This window comes from Capra hircus, chromosome 2, assembly GCF_001704415.2.
Source record: "Capra hircus breed San Clemente chromosome 2, ASM170441v1, whole genome shotgun sequence".
Lineage (NCBI taxonomy): Eukaryota > Metazoa > Chordata > Mammalia > Artiodactyla > Bovidae > Capra > Capra hircus.
The window spans coordinates 5,667,035-5,685,419 of record NC_030809.1 but is presented as its reverse complement, the minus strand read 5'-3'; the positions used below and the strand labels follow the sequence as shown (position 1 = coordinate 5,685,419).

The following is an 18,385-nucleotide window of genomic DNA, read 5'->3' as shown; positions in this document are numbered from 1 at the left end:
GAAGGCTGCAGGCCTTACATGCTTCACAAAAGGCAGAGCAGAAGTACTACAGATAGGCCCAGGTCTGGGCCTCAGAACCTCAGAGACCCACCAGCGGGCTGTGCAGAGGACAAAGGCGAAGCTGGCTGGGGGGTGAGGCCAGTCCGTCAGCCTCTCTGGTGCCCGCTTCCTTGTTAGTGGCCTAGTGTCTAATGGGACAGTGGTAAAGGGCCTGCCCGTCAGTGCAGGAGGCGTGATTTGATCCCTGGTCTGGGATGATCTCCTGGAAAAGGAAATGGCAACCTGCTACAGTATTCCTGCCTGGAGAACCCCATGGAGCCTGGCGGGCTACAGTCCGTGGGATCGCAGAATTGGATGTGATTTAGCAGCTGAATGACAACAAGTCCAAGAGGGTAGTCTTTGGAACCCAATGGGCCTGACCACTGGCTGGCTCTGTCGCCTACCAGAGGCCCTGAGTAAATCACTTGACAACTCTGGGGCTCCCCTTCCTCTTTGAAAAAACCTCCTACATCCAAGGACTGCTGGGAGGGTGGGTGGGTGGGTGAGAGGTGTGAAGGGCTCGGGCCCTGTGGGCACACAGCCATGAGAGGTGTTCATTCTTTCTGCACCTGCCCTGTCTTAGGAGCCGGGAATGCAACAGCGAGCCAGGAAGCCAGGTGCCCGCCCCTACGGTGCTTTCCGTGTAGGTGAGGAGACAGACCAGTGAGGAGAGACTGTATGAACGTGTAGACGGCGACAGGTGCGGTGAAGACAGCTACCTTAGGGTGAGGGGACAGAGAGACATGGGCACACTGGTTGAGGCTGTGTGGACGGGTGGTTCGCTGCACAGTGACATTCAGCTGCTGTGGATATTATTAGAATCTGAGAGCCCTGCTGTTGGAAAGTTCTACAAAGGCTCTACAGCTCCGGCCCTCCGCCTCCCTGGGGCCCACTCCTCCTGCAAGGCCGAGATGACAGCTTTGACATTGGACTTTTGGGTTTCAATCCCAGTTCCACCTCCTAGTAGCCGTGTGACCTTGGCTGACTTCCTATTCCTTCCTCTCTGCCATGGGGATGATAACACAGGACAAGGTGGTGCTGGCCTCCCGGGACAGCCGGGGGGGGGGGGGGCTTGGTCCACCCACAGATGGCGACTCCGGCCCAGGCCTATCCAGCAAGGCTGACCCCGACACAGTGACCCCTGGGGTCAGGGCAAGGTGAGGGTGCAACGGAGGCACAAAGGAGGTTTCCTGAAAAAGCCGGCATCCCAGTCACAGCTCAGGATGCCTTCCAGTGGAAGCAGGAGTCGGCCAGGAAGAAGGGAAGGCCAGGCACCCTGGCCTTTGGGACCACGAGCAGAGTCACAGGGAGCCATGCTTCCTTCTTGCCACAGAAGCAGGACAGGCACAGCATTTAGGGGGCTGCTGGCAGTCTGGTAGCCTGGAGAGGGAGGTTGGAGGCTGGGACTTGTGAGTGATGAGTCGTGGAGTGCCCTGGCTGTCTGGCTGAGCCCCTAGGACTTCATCTCGGCCACTCTGTGGGTCTGGAGCCAGGGCACAATGTGACCCCATCCCTGTAGTAAGCAGATCCTGCTGACGGTTGAAGGCCTGGGAAGACAGCTCTAGGGCCCCGGGGGCCTTCCCTTTTCTGGCCTGGGATCTCCAGCTGCATCCGAGGCCGTCTCTTCAGCATGTGCCCTGCTTGCAAACGGGGCCCAGGGGAGTGAGGGAGCGTGGCTCTTAGATGGACAGCTCAGAGCACCCGGCATGTCTGGCTCCCTAAACCCACCCCTGTCTGTGTCTTCTCACCACACGCTTTCAGCCAAATCCTGGCTCCCTCACTTACTATCCGTGTGGCCTCGGGCAGGTGACTAGCTCCTGTGTGCCTCGGTCTTCTCATCTGTACAATGGGGAGGAATCTCCTCCTCTGAGCAGTGGGTGCGTGTGAGTAGAAGAGTTCATGTGTCTAGGGAGTGTGACTCATGGCTCCTGCGTGCCTCCCTCATCCAACACCCCTGTGAAGGAGGTGCAGGGAGAGACGGTACTTAACCTCCCACGTTAGAGACAAGGAAGCTGAGAGAGAGAGGGAGATGGCCTGTCCGAGGATACTGACTCCATGTACACCAGGGGCACTGCTGGGAGTCAGGTATTGTGGCATCTGGTCTGAATGCTTTCCAGTACCATCAAGAGTAATATTTCAAGTTGCCTTGATGGAGCTCTGATGGGAGGAATCCGGGTGTCACCCAATGATGTTATTTTTGAGCGGAGGCTCTGAAAGCAGGAAATTCTCAGCCTGCACCTCCATTTCCCCAGAGGAATCACTCTGTGTGGGCATCTGCTCTCTCTGCCCCCAGGACTGGGAACTGAGGTCAGTAGGCTGCCCTTGCCCAGAGCTGCCTGGTCACCCATCCAGCCCTGTCTGCTTGGCAACGTCCCTGGAGCCTTCCTGGTGCTAGCCCCACCCCCAGCCCTACCCTGGCCCCAGCACAGCGCTTGTCATCGTGTATAATGATTGTCTAGTTTCCCGCCTGTCCCTCACTAGATTGTAGCTGCAGGGAAGAGTCTCTGAGCTTGGTCACCTCTGTCCGCAGCATGAGGACTGAGCCCTATTATTGTCTGCTCCAGACTCTGACCCTCCCTCCCTCTCTTAACCTGGTGCTTCTCACTATTTTTTCCAGGATTGCTCCCCAAGGAGCCTTTTAAGACATCTTCCTCCCTAATTCTCCATGCTCATGAAATTTTCATACTATAGATACACTGTATGTTTGCCTATGTACTCTACACATCTATGCACTTTATACACAAAAAGAGTAAGATTTTTTTCACCCTCCAATTGCCAAATATCATCCCCCTTAATTGGGCTTTTCCGTTGTCTCAGCAGTAAAAAAAAAAAAAATCCTCCTGCAATACAGAAGATGCAGGAGATGTGGGTTGATCCCTGGGTTGGGAAGATCTCCTGGAGAAGGAAGCAGCAACCCACTCCGGTGTTATTGCTGGGAAAATCCTACGTATGGAGGAGCTTGGCGGGCTATAGTCCATGGGGTCACAAAGAGTCAGACATGACTCAGTGACTGAGCACATCCCCCTTAACCTTAACCCACGTCGTTTGCGAGTCCCGTGGCCTGCAAACCACGCTTGCTCGATTGACTTAACTGCTTCACCAAGAGTTAATCACTTCTTGGTTGAAGATGAACATGGCAAGACCGAGGTTAGGGCAATTTTGCTGGTCAGGTGGGTGTCATAGGAGCAGGAAGGCAACATGGACCCCAGCCTAGATCCATCCACCCTAGATCCATCGCCCAGAGGAGGGCGAGGGCAAGTTGGCCTTGTGAGGTGATGGGAGATCTGAGCTGGCAGAGCCCTTCAAGATTGTCTGGCCCAAACTCATTTTACCGATGGAGAGATTGAGGCCAAGGGAAGAGTGGAAGACCTAGAGAATTTGTAACAAGACTGTGAGCCTGTTGAGGGGAAGACGTGTCTTCCTAATTCCTGTATTCTCAGCACCTGACACCATGTCTGACACAGGTTAGATGTACAGGGCATGGTGGATCAACAGATGAACAGATGGATGGGTGGATGAGTGGATGGATAGACAGATGGGCAGATGGGCAGATGGATGGATGGATGCATGGGTGGATGGATGGATGGATGGATGGATGGATGGATGGATGGGTGGATGGATGAGTGGATGAATGAGTGGGTGGATGAATGGATGGATGAGTGGATGGATGGATGGATGAATAGATGGACGGGCAGATGGACAGATGTGCAAAGGATGGTAGATTGTGACACCTGGGTCTCTAGAAAGCTCTCTTGATGCCAGGTGCCAGCTGGGCCTCAGAAAACAAAATAGGAGCACTGGGCAGGGTGATCACTAAGGTCCCTGACTCCAGACTCATGTTTCAGGTGCCTCCTTGGGTGTTTAACTGAAACCTCAAGCTTAACACGCCCCCAGTTGTGTTCCTTCTCTTTCCTCCAAAACCTGCCCCTCGCTCTTCTCCCCTCCACAGCCTATGGCGACTTCATGCTCCCACTTTCAGACCAAGCTTGGGAATCATTCTTGAGCCTTCTCTTTTTTCTCAGATCCCACGCCTAATCCATCAGCAAACCCTGTCTGCTCCACTGTCAGCATCTGCCCACCCCTCACCAGCGCCCTGGTCCAGGCCCTCATCATTTCCCTGCTCGGCTAACAAATGAGCCACTCTGAAACTTATTTAGGTTGCAGCCTCATTTTAATTTTTAATCTTTATGAAATTCTTCTGTGATGAGATACTGCAATAACCCCTAAGTAATCTCCCAGCATCCACTCTCTCTCCCTATATTTATTCTCTACATAGGAGCCGCAGCACTCACTCAAAACCTGCCACTGGCCAAACCCTTACAAGGCCGTGCAAGGTCCTAGGTAATCTGGCCTGACTACTTTTCTTTCATTTAATAGTTATTTTTATTTTTTATCAGGCTGCGAGGGTCTTATCTGTGGCACACGGGATCTTCGATCTTCATTGCGGGACATGGGATCTACTTCCCTGACCGGGGATTGAGCCGGGGCCCCCTGCACTGGGAGCGTGGCGTCTCAGACACTGGGCCACCAGGGAGGTCCCCCTAACTACTTCTCTAACTGGCTCTCCTCCTAGGTGCTCCCTGGCCCACCCTGCTCCAGCTACAGTGGCCTCCTCCATACTCCTCACACCAGCCACATGCACACGCCTCGGGGTTCTTGCACAAGCTGTTCCCACTGCTGGGGAAGCTCTGCTGTAGACACTAACATTCACATGGCCAGGCCGTGGAAGTCATCAGGTCTTCGCTGGAGTCACTTAAAAACTGAGGCTTTTCCCAGCCTCCTATCCACACCTCTGCCAGGCCCCTCTGTTCCCTGTTGATATAATCATTCTTTTTTTAAAAAATTTTATTTTGTTAATTGTTCTCTTGGACACTCAACATTATCCAGCAGACTGTTGACTCATGGATAGTTTCTCCTACTAAAATATGAGCTCCATGAAAGCAGGGATTTTATTCTGTTCTGTTCACTGCCGTGTCTATAGCACCTAGAACCCTGCCCTGGCCACAGTGAGTTTAATAGATGCCCGTTGTTGAACGAACGGATTCTAGGTTCGTGGTGTGAGGGGGCGTGGCAGGGGACCAGGCCTGTCTTGGGAGCCTTAGGCATCATCACCTTTGGTCTTCTGCTCCTTCACTGCCCCCCTTCCCCAGTCACTCAGCAGAGGCACAGGGCTCCATGGCAGGTTAAGCCATGAACAAAGACACTACATAATTTCACTAATTCCGCTTCCAGTTGGTGATGGAGAGGGAAGCCTGGCATGCTGCAGTCCACGGGGTCACCAAGAGTTGGACATGATGGAGCAACTGAACTGATGAGAAACCTAGACCAGCCAGTCAGAGACAGGGAGTGGAATGGTGGTGTCCAGGAGGAGGGGGACCAAGGGCTGATGCTCACAGGAACGGGGCCGCCTTCAACGGTGATGAAAATGTTCAGTGGGAACAGAGTTTCAGTATGACGTGGCAAGAAAGTTCTGGAGACGGACAGCGGTGATGGCTGTGCAGTAATGTGAGTATAGCAGTTATTGCCACTGAACCTCCACAAATGGCCACGAGGGTGAATGTTATATTTATTTTGCTACCAAAAAAAAAAAAAAAAAGTAAAAAGAGAAGGCATGAACACATATTATCAAGTGCTTTAATATTGTGGATCATATAAGGGATCAGAGAAGTCCAGAGGCCAACCCTTTCGGCTGGGACGACTGGTGGAGACTTTCTAGAGTGGGAGTCATTCAGGCTGGTCCTCAAAGAATAGGGAGAAGCTGGGTGGAAAAGGTCCACAGCGGGCATGGGTGGGCCATGGGGCCAGCTTGGGCCTGGAGGTGAGTTTGGTCAAGAATATCTGTGCTTGGCTGGGGTCCATGGGCCATGCTGGGAGCCTTGAATCCCTGTCCCTTCTCAGGGCCTGGGTGTGAGGCCCCAAGACGGCCTGTGGGGAAGACTCTGACAGGGAGATGGGGGCAGTCTGTGGGAGCCAGGTATCCTCTCTCCTCAGGCTGCCTGACGGCTGGGGTAAGGAAGACCCTCATAAACCTGGGGTTCTGGTCTCCACTGCCCAGCCTCTCAGGCCTCTCCCTATCACTGCAAAAGCCGCAGCCTAACCAAGGTCAAGGGTGGAACTCCTGGCAGGCACTTCCTCTGCTCTTACCCTATGGGCCTCCGAGTCCCGGCTGTGAATCATAGCCTCGTCCTGCAACAGCTGACCTTTGTGGGGTCAGGGGCCAGGGAAGCTAATAACCACTCACTGAGTCCCTGCTCTGCAGGGTAGGTCAGGGCCTTCACGGGGGTTATTTTATAATCCTAAGAGGCAGGCAAGGACTATTATCCTCCCCATTTCATGTGAAGTGAAGTGAAGTGAAAGTCGCTCAGTCGTGTCCGACTCTTTGAGACCCCAAGGACTATACAGTCCCTGGAATACTCTAGGCCACAATATTGGAATGGGTAGCCTTTCCCTTCTCCAGGGAATCTTCCCAACCTAGGGATTGAACCCAGGTCTCCCACATTGCAGGCAGATTCTTTACCAGCTGAGCCACAAGGGAAGTCCGAGTATACTGGAGTGGGTAGGCTATCCCTTCTCCAGCGGATCTTCCTGACCCAGGAATCAAACCGGGGTCTCCTGCTTTGCAGGAAGATTCTTTACCAACTGAGCTATCAGGGAAGCCCCCATTTCATAGATGAGGAGAATAAGGCCCGAGAGGTTATGTGGTTTGCCCAGAGCCAGAGAACTGGGCAGTGGCAGGGCTGACCTTTGACCACGTGACCCCACAGCCCTGACCACTCAGCCCTGGGGCAACCCCGGCGCAGGGCTTGCCAGGGCCACTGTGCTAACATCCCCTCCCCTCCCGGGCAGCTCCTCCCACAAGCTCCAGGAAGGCCTGGGGGCTGTTGTCACCTGCCCCGCCAGCTCCTCCCGGGTGGCCCCCACTGGGGGGGGGAGGCGGGGCTGGACCGGACAGAGGGCGCCTTGGGAGGCTCTCTTTGGCACAGCTCTCAGCACCTCGGCCCGAAGGGGACGCGGGAGTTCCTCCATTGTCCCTTCCTCAAGAGCAGGGTGATGAGGTACTGCTGGGCACTGTGTAAGCCCCCCGAAGCCCACCAGCAGCACCCCGCCCCCTCACCACGTGGCAGCCCCATGCCTGGCCCAGGCCTCCGCTCTGCAGGGGCAGCGCCAGCCCAGGTGAGGAGCCATAGGGCTCAGAGACAAGTCACACAATGTGGAAGTAGCAGAGTCGGCCCCGAATCCTGATTTCTCCACCACCTGTGCTCTATAAGGAGTCACAGAATGCTGGAGAAGGGCCCTTAGTGGTCATCTAACCCACTCGCTGGGGTGGGGCAGAGGAGACCTGTCCAAGGTCACGCGGCTCATGAGTGACAATGAATTTAGTTTTCTCATGACTCTCATTATAAATGTGCTGGCCTGCTGCCACAAATCCTGCTGGTTCCAAGATAAACAAAACTTGCATTTGAGATTGTGGTAGCCTTTTTTTTAAAAAAAACAAAAACGTGTTTGAGGCAAGTGCCTTCTACTGCAATAGGAGACACACAAAGGGTATGAATGCTGAAGCCCACACCGCCCCCCTCCGGGGTAGACAGTGGCTGGTGCCCAGGCGGCGAGCTCAGTGCCATGTCTTCTCAAGGACGGGAGCTTCTTGGCTGCCTCTGTGGCACCCTCTAAGTTCAATTCAGCTCTAGTGTGGAGCTGGAGCAAGAACTGGGCATTGTGTATTCATACCAGTGTGAGTCTTCCAGCAAGAGATCACCCAGCTTGGACGAGTTTCTCTGCCCTTTGGAGCATCCACGGACTTACTCATCGGTAAAATGGGATGGCAGGACCGTCACTGCAGAGGATGTATCAGGGTCAGTCAGCAGGGAGGTAGAGCCCCCGGTACAAAGGGTGTGGACAAGGATGAGGATGAAGACGGGGCAGGCCCAGAGCAGGGGAGACACCGAGTGTGCAAGCACGAAGGCTTCAGGGAAGCCTTACTGAAGGGAACTAGGTTGTTCTGAACCTCGAGGCCAATGTTCACCACTTGCTTACTGCACTTCCCTCCTGACAGGAGGGGAAAGGTGGTGGGTTTTGGAGCCTGATGGACCTGGGTTTGAATACAGGCTCAGCCACTTCTGTGCAGTGATCACCTCTGAGCCTCCACCCCTTTCTCTGCCATCCAGACAACAGCCACTAGCCACACACGACCATTTAAAATTCAGAATCCGGCTTCTTGGCCACGCTGGCCACATTTCAAGTGCTCAAAGCCACATGGGACGGTGGCTCCCACATGGGATGGTGCAGGATAGACCAGCTCCATCCTCAGAGAGAGTCCTGTTGGAGGGGGCTCACCTGTGACCTGCACTGGGCGGGGGGTGGACACCTGGCCGGGCCAGGGCAGAGGGCGGTAACGGACGCTCAGCCTGTCCCTCCTGGGGGACTCCGGCTGAGCCCCGAGTCCCCTCCCTCACCTGGGCTCAGGTGTGCCCTTCCTTACAAAGCGAAGGTAATGCCGGGTCCAGCTGCTCTGACTGCATTTCTGCTACTGACTTCCCACGGGACCGAGTGACGTCACCTCCTGAGACCTCAGTTTCTTCATCTGCAAAATATTCATTCAAGCCCTTCCAGCCTCAGGGCAATGCTGCCCAAAGTCAAGCAAGCCAATGACTCCAAGTCATGAAGTCACTGGGGGGACCAGAGCGTCACAGGGCAGCGTGGTGAGGTGGGGAAAGACTCCATCTGGTATCCAAACCTTCTCACTAGCTGAGGACCCTTAGGTCCTCAGAGGAGGCTGCATCTGAATTTCTTCACTGGGAAAGGGTAACTGTGAAGATACTGACTCTACGCTTTCACGTTGCCGTGAGGACGGGTGACGCAGATGGAGGTGATCTGACAGCAGCTGAGTGCTCCTCAAGCGTAAGGCGTTACGGGTCCGCTGCTCTTGCACACCCCAACGGCGGCCCAGTCTCCGGGCCAAGGACCTGCCACCTCGTCTCCTTTCTGTGCTCCACGCCCTCTCTCCTCCAGCCACTCCCCACCCACCCAGGGCTTTCCTGCTCCAAGCCAAGAGACCAGGTTGGCACAGAAATGGGTCGAGACGACCTATTCTGCTGATGCCAGGACAAGACAGCGAGCCCACTGGGGCCACAGGGCCAGCTTCTATCCAGGAAGTCTACTTGCCCCTGTGACCCGTCCCTTGGGCTGTAGGATCTCGCTCCAGGTGGCCCCGAGGTGCAGCAGGGAGGAGCAGCAGGAGCGCGGTTCCAGGCATCCAGACCCCAGCTCTGGGCTTGCTGCTCTTCAGTCTTACATAAGGTGCTCCCTGGATGCCAGACATCAAGGAAACGGGGAACGGAGAGACGCCAAGGCCGGGCCCTGCCCTCCAGGGACCCTGTCCTGCTGGCCCTCTTTTTCACCTTCCACTCCCCCACAGAAATCTACCCTACTTGAGCTTTGGAAGCACCCCGTGGGATCTCTGCACTGGGGCAAGGACAGCCCCAGGCTTTGGGTCCCTTGATGAATGGTATCATTTTTAGGGAGCACTTCCTACATACCATGACCTATGCGTGCATGCAAAGCCATTCCGGTCATATCTGCCTCTTTGCGACCCTGTGGAATGGAGCCCACCAGGCTCCTCTGTCCATGGGATTCTCCAGGCAAGAATACTGGAGTGGGTTGCCACGCCCTCCTCCAGGGGATCTTATCAAATGCAGGGATCGAACCGGTGTCTCTCAGGTCTCCTGCATTGGCAAGTGGGTTCTTTACCACTAGCGACACCCGGATGACCTATACCAGAATCTCACAGGTGTTCCTTTTCATCTCCACGATTACCTTGAGATTCTCATTACCTCCAGTTTACAGAGAAGGAAAACAACCAGGAATAGACATGCAAACATGCCCAAAGCACACACCTATCAAGGGACACAGCAGGGATCTGAACTCAGATTTGAGCAGCTCTACAACGGGCTCTGAACCACTGCAGTCTCCACTGTCTCCTGATCCTGAGTTCTCAAAAACAATGACTGCTGTTCTGGGAAACACTGCCTCCTTCAGGATCCCAGGAGAAGAGGAGAGATGGAGAAGGCAGAGAGGCTGTGAGGGGGGAGGTACCCTCACACACTCGTGCCCCACCCCAAGCTGGGCTCAGCGGGAGCTCAGACAGGGCCTGGATGGTCCTCTGATTTGAAGGAAGAGCCCCGGCTGAGCCATCAAGGGTCCACTGAGGACTGGTGACACTGTGAGAGGTAGCAGGGGCCTCTCAAAGTGACAGTTCCTAGACCTCAAACGATCAGTCCCAAAACAAGGCAAAGGGCATGACTCCTGTTGCTACCGGACACATTTCCAGCTGATAAAAGCAGAGTTTCCGGCCTGGTTGGCTGTCTCAGGCAGGAGAGACGGAGGGGGCGGTCAAGGAGAAGGCAGGTCAGGGGATGCGGTAGGTCTGTGACTGTCCAGGTGGCCTGGCCAGCCGCCCAAGGCTGAGAAGCTGGCGGCCCGGGTCTCTTCTGGCTAACTGGGTGTCAAGCAGGACATGCCTGGATGTAGCCTGGCGCTTAGGAGTGAGCTCTGGGCTGCCTGGATGGGAGCGGGGCTTGGGGGAGAATGGACACATGTATATGCATGGCTGAGTCCGTTGGCTCTTCACCTGAACTATCACGACATTGTTAATCGGCTATACCCTAATACAAAATAGAAAGTTTAAAAAAAAGATCGAGCTCTGGAGTCAGGCAGGCTGGATCACGTCCCAGCTGAGCTGCTCGCTGGCCGTGTACCCGTCAGGCGGCTTTCCTGGTGTGGGGGTCCTTGCCTGAAATGTGGGGCAACAACAGCCCCTACACCATGGTGCTGGGGAAGTAAAACGTGCATGAAGCTCTCCGTCCAGTGTCTGTCATGTGCCGAGCACTTACTAACACCAATCATTAATTATGAGAGCACTTCTGGAAAATATTAATCCCCCACCACCACCAGTGAAAGAGACAAAACTGAAAAATAAAAAGGAGACAAAGGAACATGCGTTTATGGGCATTTAGGCCGCGCATCTGCACCGCTTGCTGCTCTTCATGCTTGTTTCTCATACGCAGCGCTTGCCTGGCCGACCACGTTAGCAGCCCCATCGAAGCAGGCATCGCACGCTGTGTTAGCCTGTTGTTGCTGTTGTCCAGGCGTGTTGACCATGTGGTGTCTGACTCTTTGTGATCCCGAGGGCTGCAGCACACCAGGCTCCCCTGTCCTTCACTATCCCCGGAGTTTGCTCAAACTCATGGTCCACTGGGTCAGTGATGCTATTTAACCATCTCATCCTCTGCCACCCGCCTTCTCCTCCTGCCCTCAATCTTTCCCAGCATCGAGGTCTGGGTCCTGGTTCTTCCCATTGGGTGGCCAAAGTATTGGAGCTTCAGCTTCAGCATCAGTCCTTCCAGTGAATATTCAGGGTTAATTTCCTTTAGGCTGGACTGGTGTGATCTCCTTGCTGTATTAGCAAGGTTGATCCATCCTCAACCTCCACAGTGTCAGGCATGGGACCGTATACGCAGTAGGACCCCACAGGCTCCAGAACTTCAGCTCGAAGGACACCTGCTGTGCCAGCCTGACTGTGTGTGTGTGTGAACAGAAAGGATAACACACAGTTCTTGCCCTTGAAAGGGTCATAGTTTAGCAAGGGAGGATCTCAAGTCATCCTGTGACAATCTACCAGTCCCATGCTCCCACGCCCACACGCTCCTACCTGGCGTCTCTCTCACCCCCACAGGCCTGTGTGCACACACACGTGCCCTTGGCTCCCTGGGCTCACAGGCAGCGCTGGCCGTGGCCTGTCTGGAAATGTGGACTTTGGTCTGAACTCTGCGTGGAGCACAGAGGTTTCAAAATGGAGTGAGAAGCTCTTTGGTCCCGGGCCGGCCCCGCGGGCCCGCTTTCCCACCCCCTGTCTGTTTTTATCAGACCCTCCTGATGGCAGGTCTGTGAAATCTCTCCTGGAGGGGGACTGTGGGTCCCTGGACTGACCTTGTCCTGATGTGTTTGATCAGCTGTTTCCGGCCTGCGCTGGGGGAACCAGTGCACGCAGAGCCGGCAGGAGTGGTGTTTGATCAGAGCAGCTGGGGAGCTCTGGGCTGGGCGAGCTGCTGTCAGCCTTCTGCCCGGCTCTTCTCAGAGGACAGAGAGAGGAGGATGTCCTGATGGACCCGCCCATAGGTAACCGGGACGGGGTGGGGGCCCACTCACTGGCGGTGGGGAGAGGCGGAAGGCGGGTCCTGCCTGAGAGTGTGAGGGCAACTGGAGGGGCTCTGCGGGTCCCTGGCTGGGCAGGAGGGGCACCCGCCAAACTCCCAAAGCTCCCTATCTGGGGCCAGGCGTGTGGGAAATACAAGTGTCCAGTGGACGTGGGACCAACGCTCTGGCAGCACCGGGTGACAGAGCAGAAGGCAGGACAGACGCACAGAAAGGCCCGGCGAGCATTCACAAGAGGCTGAGCTCGCCGCCCCCGCCCCAGCACCCCCAGCCACGTCCTATTTTCTCTCTTCTCGGTAAAACCGTGAGTCCTGGAGTGCTTCCCAGCAAAGGTCCAGGGCAGGCACGTGGAGCTGTAAGTTCTTTCTTTTTTACCCAAACACGTGCTTGAGTACCAGCTCGTGCAAGGGAAGATGAACAATGAATCTGAGAGCTCCAGAGGCAAGGCAGGACGGCGGACACCATCGCATCCTCGGTGTTTCTGCCTCCCGCCCTCTTGCTGGATGCGTGCCCACCAGAGCTCCAGTCTGTGCCCTTCCTCGGACGGGAGCCCTAGGCTGTGGAGCCAAGGAGCTCCGAGAATCCCGTCTCCTTCCTGGCAGGTCCTGTCCCCCTTATCGCTGTCCCCCCTGGCCTGAGACAGAGGCTCTGGATTGTTGTCTATAGTGTGGCCTGGGGAGCTCCACAGGCCCGTCTGGGTCCGGGTCTGGGTCTGGGTTTCCCCTGCCCTCTGCTCCAGGCCCTCCGTCTTAGGGCATTTCCTGCCCTTTTCTGCCTTCTTCCTTCAGATTCAAGCACTAGAATCAGGAACAGACGTCACCTATGAAGCATCTGTACCATTTGGGCATTTTACAGATGTTGACTCTCCCCCTCCAGCCATGGTCAGGAATGACTCACCCAAGGTCACGGTCAGTTGGGAGCTGGGGCTGGGAAGTTGCACCACGGCTCTGCCTCCAGCAGCCGATCCCCTGGCCCAGACTGAAGGTAACGACACCGCCGGGGAATCGCTGGGCCCCTCTCCCACCTCTGCTCAGCCACTCCTGACCCAGAGCAGCACTTCACCTCTGTACACACTCACCTCCACGGCCAGAGCCCAGCTCCTGGGGATACCCCAGGATCACTGCTCCAGACACGACCAATGGCTCCAGCCCCTCTCCCCAAACACACTGCTCAGGCAGAAGGGCCTACATCCTAGAGGCCTCGTGGGCTCTGGGCAAGGGTCAGGACTGCCCCAGACGTGAGCAGAGACCCCCTACCCCCGCCTCAGGTGGGCCTGAGCTTAGGGGGCTGCGGGATATGATGGCCCCGCCTTCCCCGCAGGACTCTCACTGTGGAAATTATGAACATCCTGTCCGCGTGTCTACCTCTCGTTTCCGTGTTGGCTGCCAGCAACGTGACATTTTCAGCTGTTCACCGCGAAAGGTTTCTGCTTATTTCACAGTTATCTGCTCAGCACTTTGCGCTTTGGGGGCAGTTGAGGTTCAAGAGATAAATGGAAAGTGGTGGGTGTTCTCAAGATCCCCAAGGATGCAGAGAGAGAGGGGAAGAGGTGAGAGGTGTAAAGGGGCAGGGATGAACGCTCTCCCCAGTGCTGGAAAATGTAGGGAACGGCTGACCTGTATGTGAAGGACTTATTAATAACAACTACAATTTTCAACACCAAATTCATTAAATCCAGGCTTTTAATTAGAACTACAATTCTGTGGGGTGAATACAATAATTTCCTCTATTTGTGAATGAGCGCTGGGAGGAGGGAGCTTAGAAGAGGGTAAGGATCTCACCAAGGTCAGTCACAAAGTGACAGCGCTGGGATGTGCCGAGGCTGGTCTCTGTAAGCTGGACACCAAGCCTGCTCCCTGGGAGCGAGGGCCCAGGAAAAGGAGACTCCACCCGACAGGCGAGCTCCTGGCCGCCCCCAGGCTGCGCTCACACAGTCCGCGGGTTCAAGAGCCCCTAGGAAGGCAGGCCTGTCCAGCCTGGTCCCATCTGACAGCTGCCCGCAACCACAGAGAACACGGGTCTATTATCACAGTCCATTTGAAACTCACACAGCATAATTCTTTCCAAAGTACGTATTTTATTTATATAGAGTAGTGCAAGTTGAATGCGAATTAATGGTCTGTAATCGTTTCAACAGCATCCTGTGCTGGCTAGCTGCCCTCACCACGGGTGGTAGCCGGTGTGGCTGGCCTTTGTAAGGCACGTGATCAAACATTTCCCCAATTGGGAAGAAATCTAAATTAGCCCAGGGGATAATTTTTTTTTTCTTTTTTCCAACAATGTCATCCCCAAAGCACAACGTCTTCTCCCTTCTTCCCAGGCCGAGTCAGAGGGGAGCAACTTTCCGACATCTTTCTGGCTGTGCTGCTGAGCTTTGGGCCCAAGTCCTACCAGCCCCAAGGTTTTCCATGGCCTCAAGACACTCCCTTCGACCCCAGATCATTCTTTCGTGCCCACTTTCTCCCTGACTCCCCAGAACCCTGGAACACGCTGGGCCCAGTGGAGCTGGGCAGGGGCTGCTCAAGCCCTCCTGTGATGAAAGCACCCCAGGATTTTCTCCACCGCTGTCCAACTATCTACCCCAATTTCACAGCGATACCGCTTGTCCCTGGAACCATTCTGTGTATGGCTGGCAGTTCCTCCAGCCCTTGGTCCATTCGTAGACCTCAGGGATGTGAGATATAAACAATCCCCCTGCCTCCAGTACTATGTAGTTAGCTTATGGTATGGCGGCTGCAGCAGCGCCTGGGATAGAGAAACTCTGGGCCCGTCCTTTCTCCTTGGTGCTAGTTATACCACTGGCAGAGAATAGGCTCCTGGTCTCCCTGTGAGTCCTTGTTTGACTGGGTCTCTCCTTCGCCCTCAGCCCGCGGCCCTCAGGACTCTTCTCCAGGGGATGAAGCTGAAGAACACTCCTTGGTTGGGGAGGAGGGCGTGGGGAGAGTCAGACAGCTTCCTCAGAGAGGACTTGAACCACCAGGGGAACCTGCTTTCACACCGTACATTGTGGTGCTTTCTGGGCTCAGAGTTTCCCAAACAAAAAGCTCCTGAGATGGAAGAGACAGGCTTTATCAAATAAACAAGTATAGACCATCGTCTCAGCTTCACTCCCTTTCAGGCTCTGTTCACACACTTGCCTGGGCCCATCTTCCCAGGGCGGGCCTTGCTCCTGAGCATCTATTTGCTGTCTGACTTACTCACCTGTGACGAGCAAACACCTTTCCATCACGGATCCCCCACTGTTCTCATGGAGTCAGACTCCAGCCTGGAATCTGCCTGCCCTTTCTTCCTCACCAGGTGCTTCCCGAGCTCTGGGATTAGAGAAGGTGGGGGTGGGGGTCTCATGAATAAATCCAAGTGTTCCAAGAAAGGCCACAGACTCCTGGGTACCATGGCCAGTGGCCCAAGTTTCAGTCCTGAGACCATCGGGGCAGCAACCCAGCAGCAAAGGCCACATGAGAGCCAGGACGTGGACAAAGGGACCCGGGTAGCAGCGTCCTCCCTGGCAGCAATCCAGAGAGTCTCGGGCAGACAGAACTAGGAAAATCTTCCTACAATGGGATCCATGCTTGGGGGTCTCCAGGGAGCAATGGTGTAAAAAGTCACTGTTGATGCGGCATCTCGCAGAGGTCTGCTCGGAGCAGAAACGACACTCCAGCTGGACCTTCCCCTCGTGCTGACCAGAACTAGCACGGGCCTTGTGCTCCCGCTGGCTGGCTGTGCTGGGGTTCAGAGTGCAGCTGGCGGCAAGGCCCGCTTCCCTGCCTGCTCTCGGCAAAGCAAGCTGCAGGTCCGGCAAGTCTGAGGCGAAGGAGCATCCTGCCTCCACCGGGGTCTCTGTCTGAAACCTGAGAAAAGGCTGTCTTGGTACTCGAAAAGGATCGGAAAGTTGGGTCGAAAGTTTACAGCTTTCTTTATTCAGAGGACATTTTTAAGAAGAAAAAAATCACTTTCCCCTACAGGTCCCCAGTCATTAATTTTTACATTTTTTTCTTTTTTTGGCTGGAAGAAGTTTTGATGCTGCTGCGATTTCCAAGTAGCCGGGCCTTCTTATCTGCCAGGCTCGGCCTCCATGCCCTGCAGGTTGGGCAGCTCCATAATTTCACTGGGGTTTTATCTGGTGCCAAGCGGAGGTTTGGTGTCATCTCGCCACTTGCTGATCAAGAGCAGTCCTGGTCTGACGGCTCACGGGGCTGAGAAAACTTAAGAAGACAGACAGCCCTGGCAGAGGCAGCGAGGGCCTCACAGGGAGGCCAAGTCTTAAAGGTTTGAGCACCATCTTCTGGTCAGTCATTGGCCTTTGAAAACTTCATTTACTTCCTAACGGGAAGATCCCTGAACTGACAAGCTCGAGCGATTTGCACAGAAAATGAGCACGCGGCTGGAGGTGGGAGCGAGCTGCCGAGCTGCCTGCAGAGAGCGGGCCGGTGGTGAGGGCCATACTATGGCCCTTCCGGCAAAGAGTGATGGCGATAAAAGGACCGACTGTGACTCGAATCGACCCCCCCCCCCCCCCCACGCTGGTGTCTGGTGATGTGAAATGTGCTTAGAGAGAAGCAGTGGCCTTGTCTTCGGGTGGCCTGTATCGTGAGGGTGAGGGATCAGACAGGGGGTCAGCCGCACAAGCTGGCAGGGAGCCGTGCTGGGCGTGGACACACTGCCCTCGCAGACATCAACCTTCTGGCATCAAGGAAAGGAAGATAAATGCTAGCCATTCCCTCTGAACGGCGGGAACCTATATCTATCTAATTGCACTTCATAATGGATTCCACAAACCATTAATTATCGGATTATATTTTGGGAACTGAAGAAAAAAAAAAAAAGCTTTGTGAAATTCAGACTCCAGGGGCCCGCTGGCCAGCACTCCCCATGGCAGCCGGGAAGGGTGCTCCGAGTGGGGCTACACACAGGCAGGGGAGACCAGGGCAGCAGGAGGAATCGCGGGCCGAGGCCTCCAGGCTGGGTGGAAGCGTGAGGCTTTGATTAAGGAAAGGGGATAAGGACACCACGGAAACACTGTGGGAACCAGCCTCCAGTACAGAACACCATGAGGAGTTTCCGGGAGGGCAGGCGTGGTTTGCAGCTACGTGGCCTCACACTGGACACCCGCACGGCTATGGGAAGGGCCGATGGAACCGACGGGGTGGGCCTCGGCCTGGAAATGAGGCCTTCCTGATGGGCATGCTGTTACCAGGCCTACGGCTGCCATGCCGGGGGCTGGGAGGATGCCAGACATGAGGAAAGGGATCCTGCACGGCCTGGCGGTGCGGTTCTCTCGCTTTTCAATGGCCAGAAGGCCCTGGCAGCGTGTGCTGGCCCACTCCGCGGGCCACGGTCCCACCTGGAACTGCCCCTCCACATACTGCGGGCTGCCGGCGAGTCACACCTGTCCCTCTGACCACCGGCCCTGGCTCCACTGCTCCTTCAGCCTCTGTTTCAGAAGCCTCACTCCGCCTGCAGGAGGACAGGGTCACAGAGGCCACCGCAGGAGGCCTGTGGGGAGCGGGCCTGCCGGCCACGGGGGGTGGTCGTGTTGGCTGCCAATGACTCAGAAGCTGGTTTTATGAGAATAGCCGTGCTTCTGCCCCCTTCCCAAGGGAGACCACTTGGGTTGGTGCGAAGCTAAGATGCTCAATACTGTGCCAGGGAGGAAGGGCAACAGGCAAGTGTGGAGCTTTTCCTCCACGGCACACGCAGGACCCCCCTCGCCACGAGCAGCCACTCATTTGGCCTCCCCACAGATCAGGGTCACAGTCCCGTCCAGCAAGTCCTCCACGGTCACGGCCACGAGCTCAGAGCTGGTCTGGGCTGACTGTGAATCCGGCAATGTCACGAACACCTGCGAGCCAGCAAGCTGGGTCTCCTCCAACGTGACCACCTGCTCCGTCGGGGCCACAGGCTCCGGGGTCTGGATCACCTGCAAGGGAAAGACCGTGAGGCAGCACTGGGCAGTGTCCACAGCCGGTTCCCCAGAATTTACATGGTTTTCCTCTCACGCTGTAATGATGGTATTTATGTTTTCACCTGAGGAGAGCAATTACATGTGCCTAATGGGAAGAGGCAAGTCTAACACACCCGTGATGCAAAAGAGAAGGCAGGCAAACAATTTAAATAACTCTGTGTGCTAAATTGCTAT

General features: G+C 55.5%; 1 protein-coding gene and 1 long non-coding RNA gene across 5 annotated transcripts in view; one reads left to right on the top strand and one right to left on the bottom strand.

Annotated features, from left to right (window-relative positions):
• Positions 11,889-16,060, top strand: LOC106503564. The gene is made up of 4 exons (XR_001297261.2): positions 11,889-12,213; positions 13,038-13,233; positions 13,570-13,671; positions 14,570-16,060. It is a non-coding gene; the product is annotated as an uncharacterized LOC106503564 (long non-coding RNA).
• The window catches only part of ZBTB40 (zinc finger and BTB domain containing 40), a 77,296-nt gene continuing 75,056 nt past the window's right edge, over positions 16,146-18,385 (bottom strand). For all 4 annotated transcript variants that reach the window (XM_013974543.2, XM_013974525.2, XM_013974530.2 and 1 more), the window contains one exon: positions 16,146-18,166. In XM_013974543.2, the coding sequence (XP_013829997.2) occupies positions 17,972-18,166 (195 nt within the window). In that variant the 3' untranslated portion in view covers positions 16,146-17,971. The remainder of the gene's footprint in view (positions 18,167-18,385) is intronic.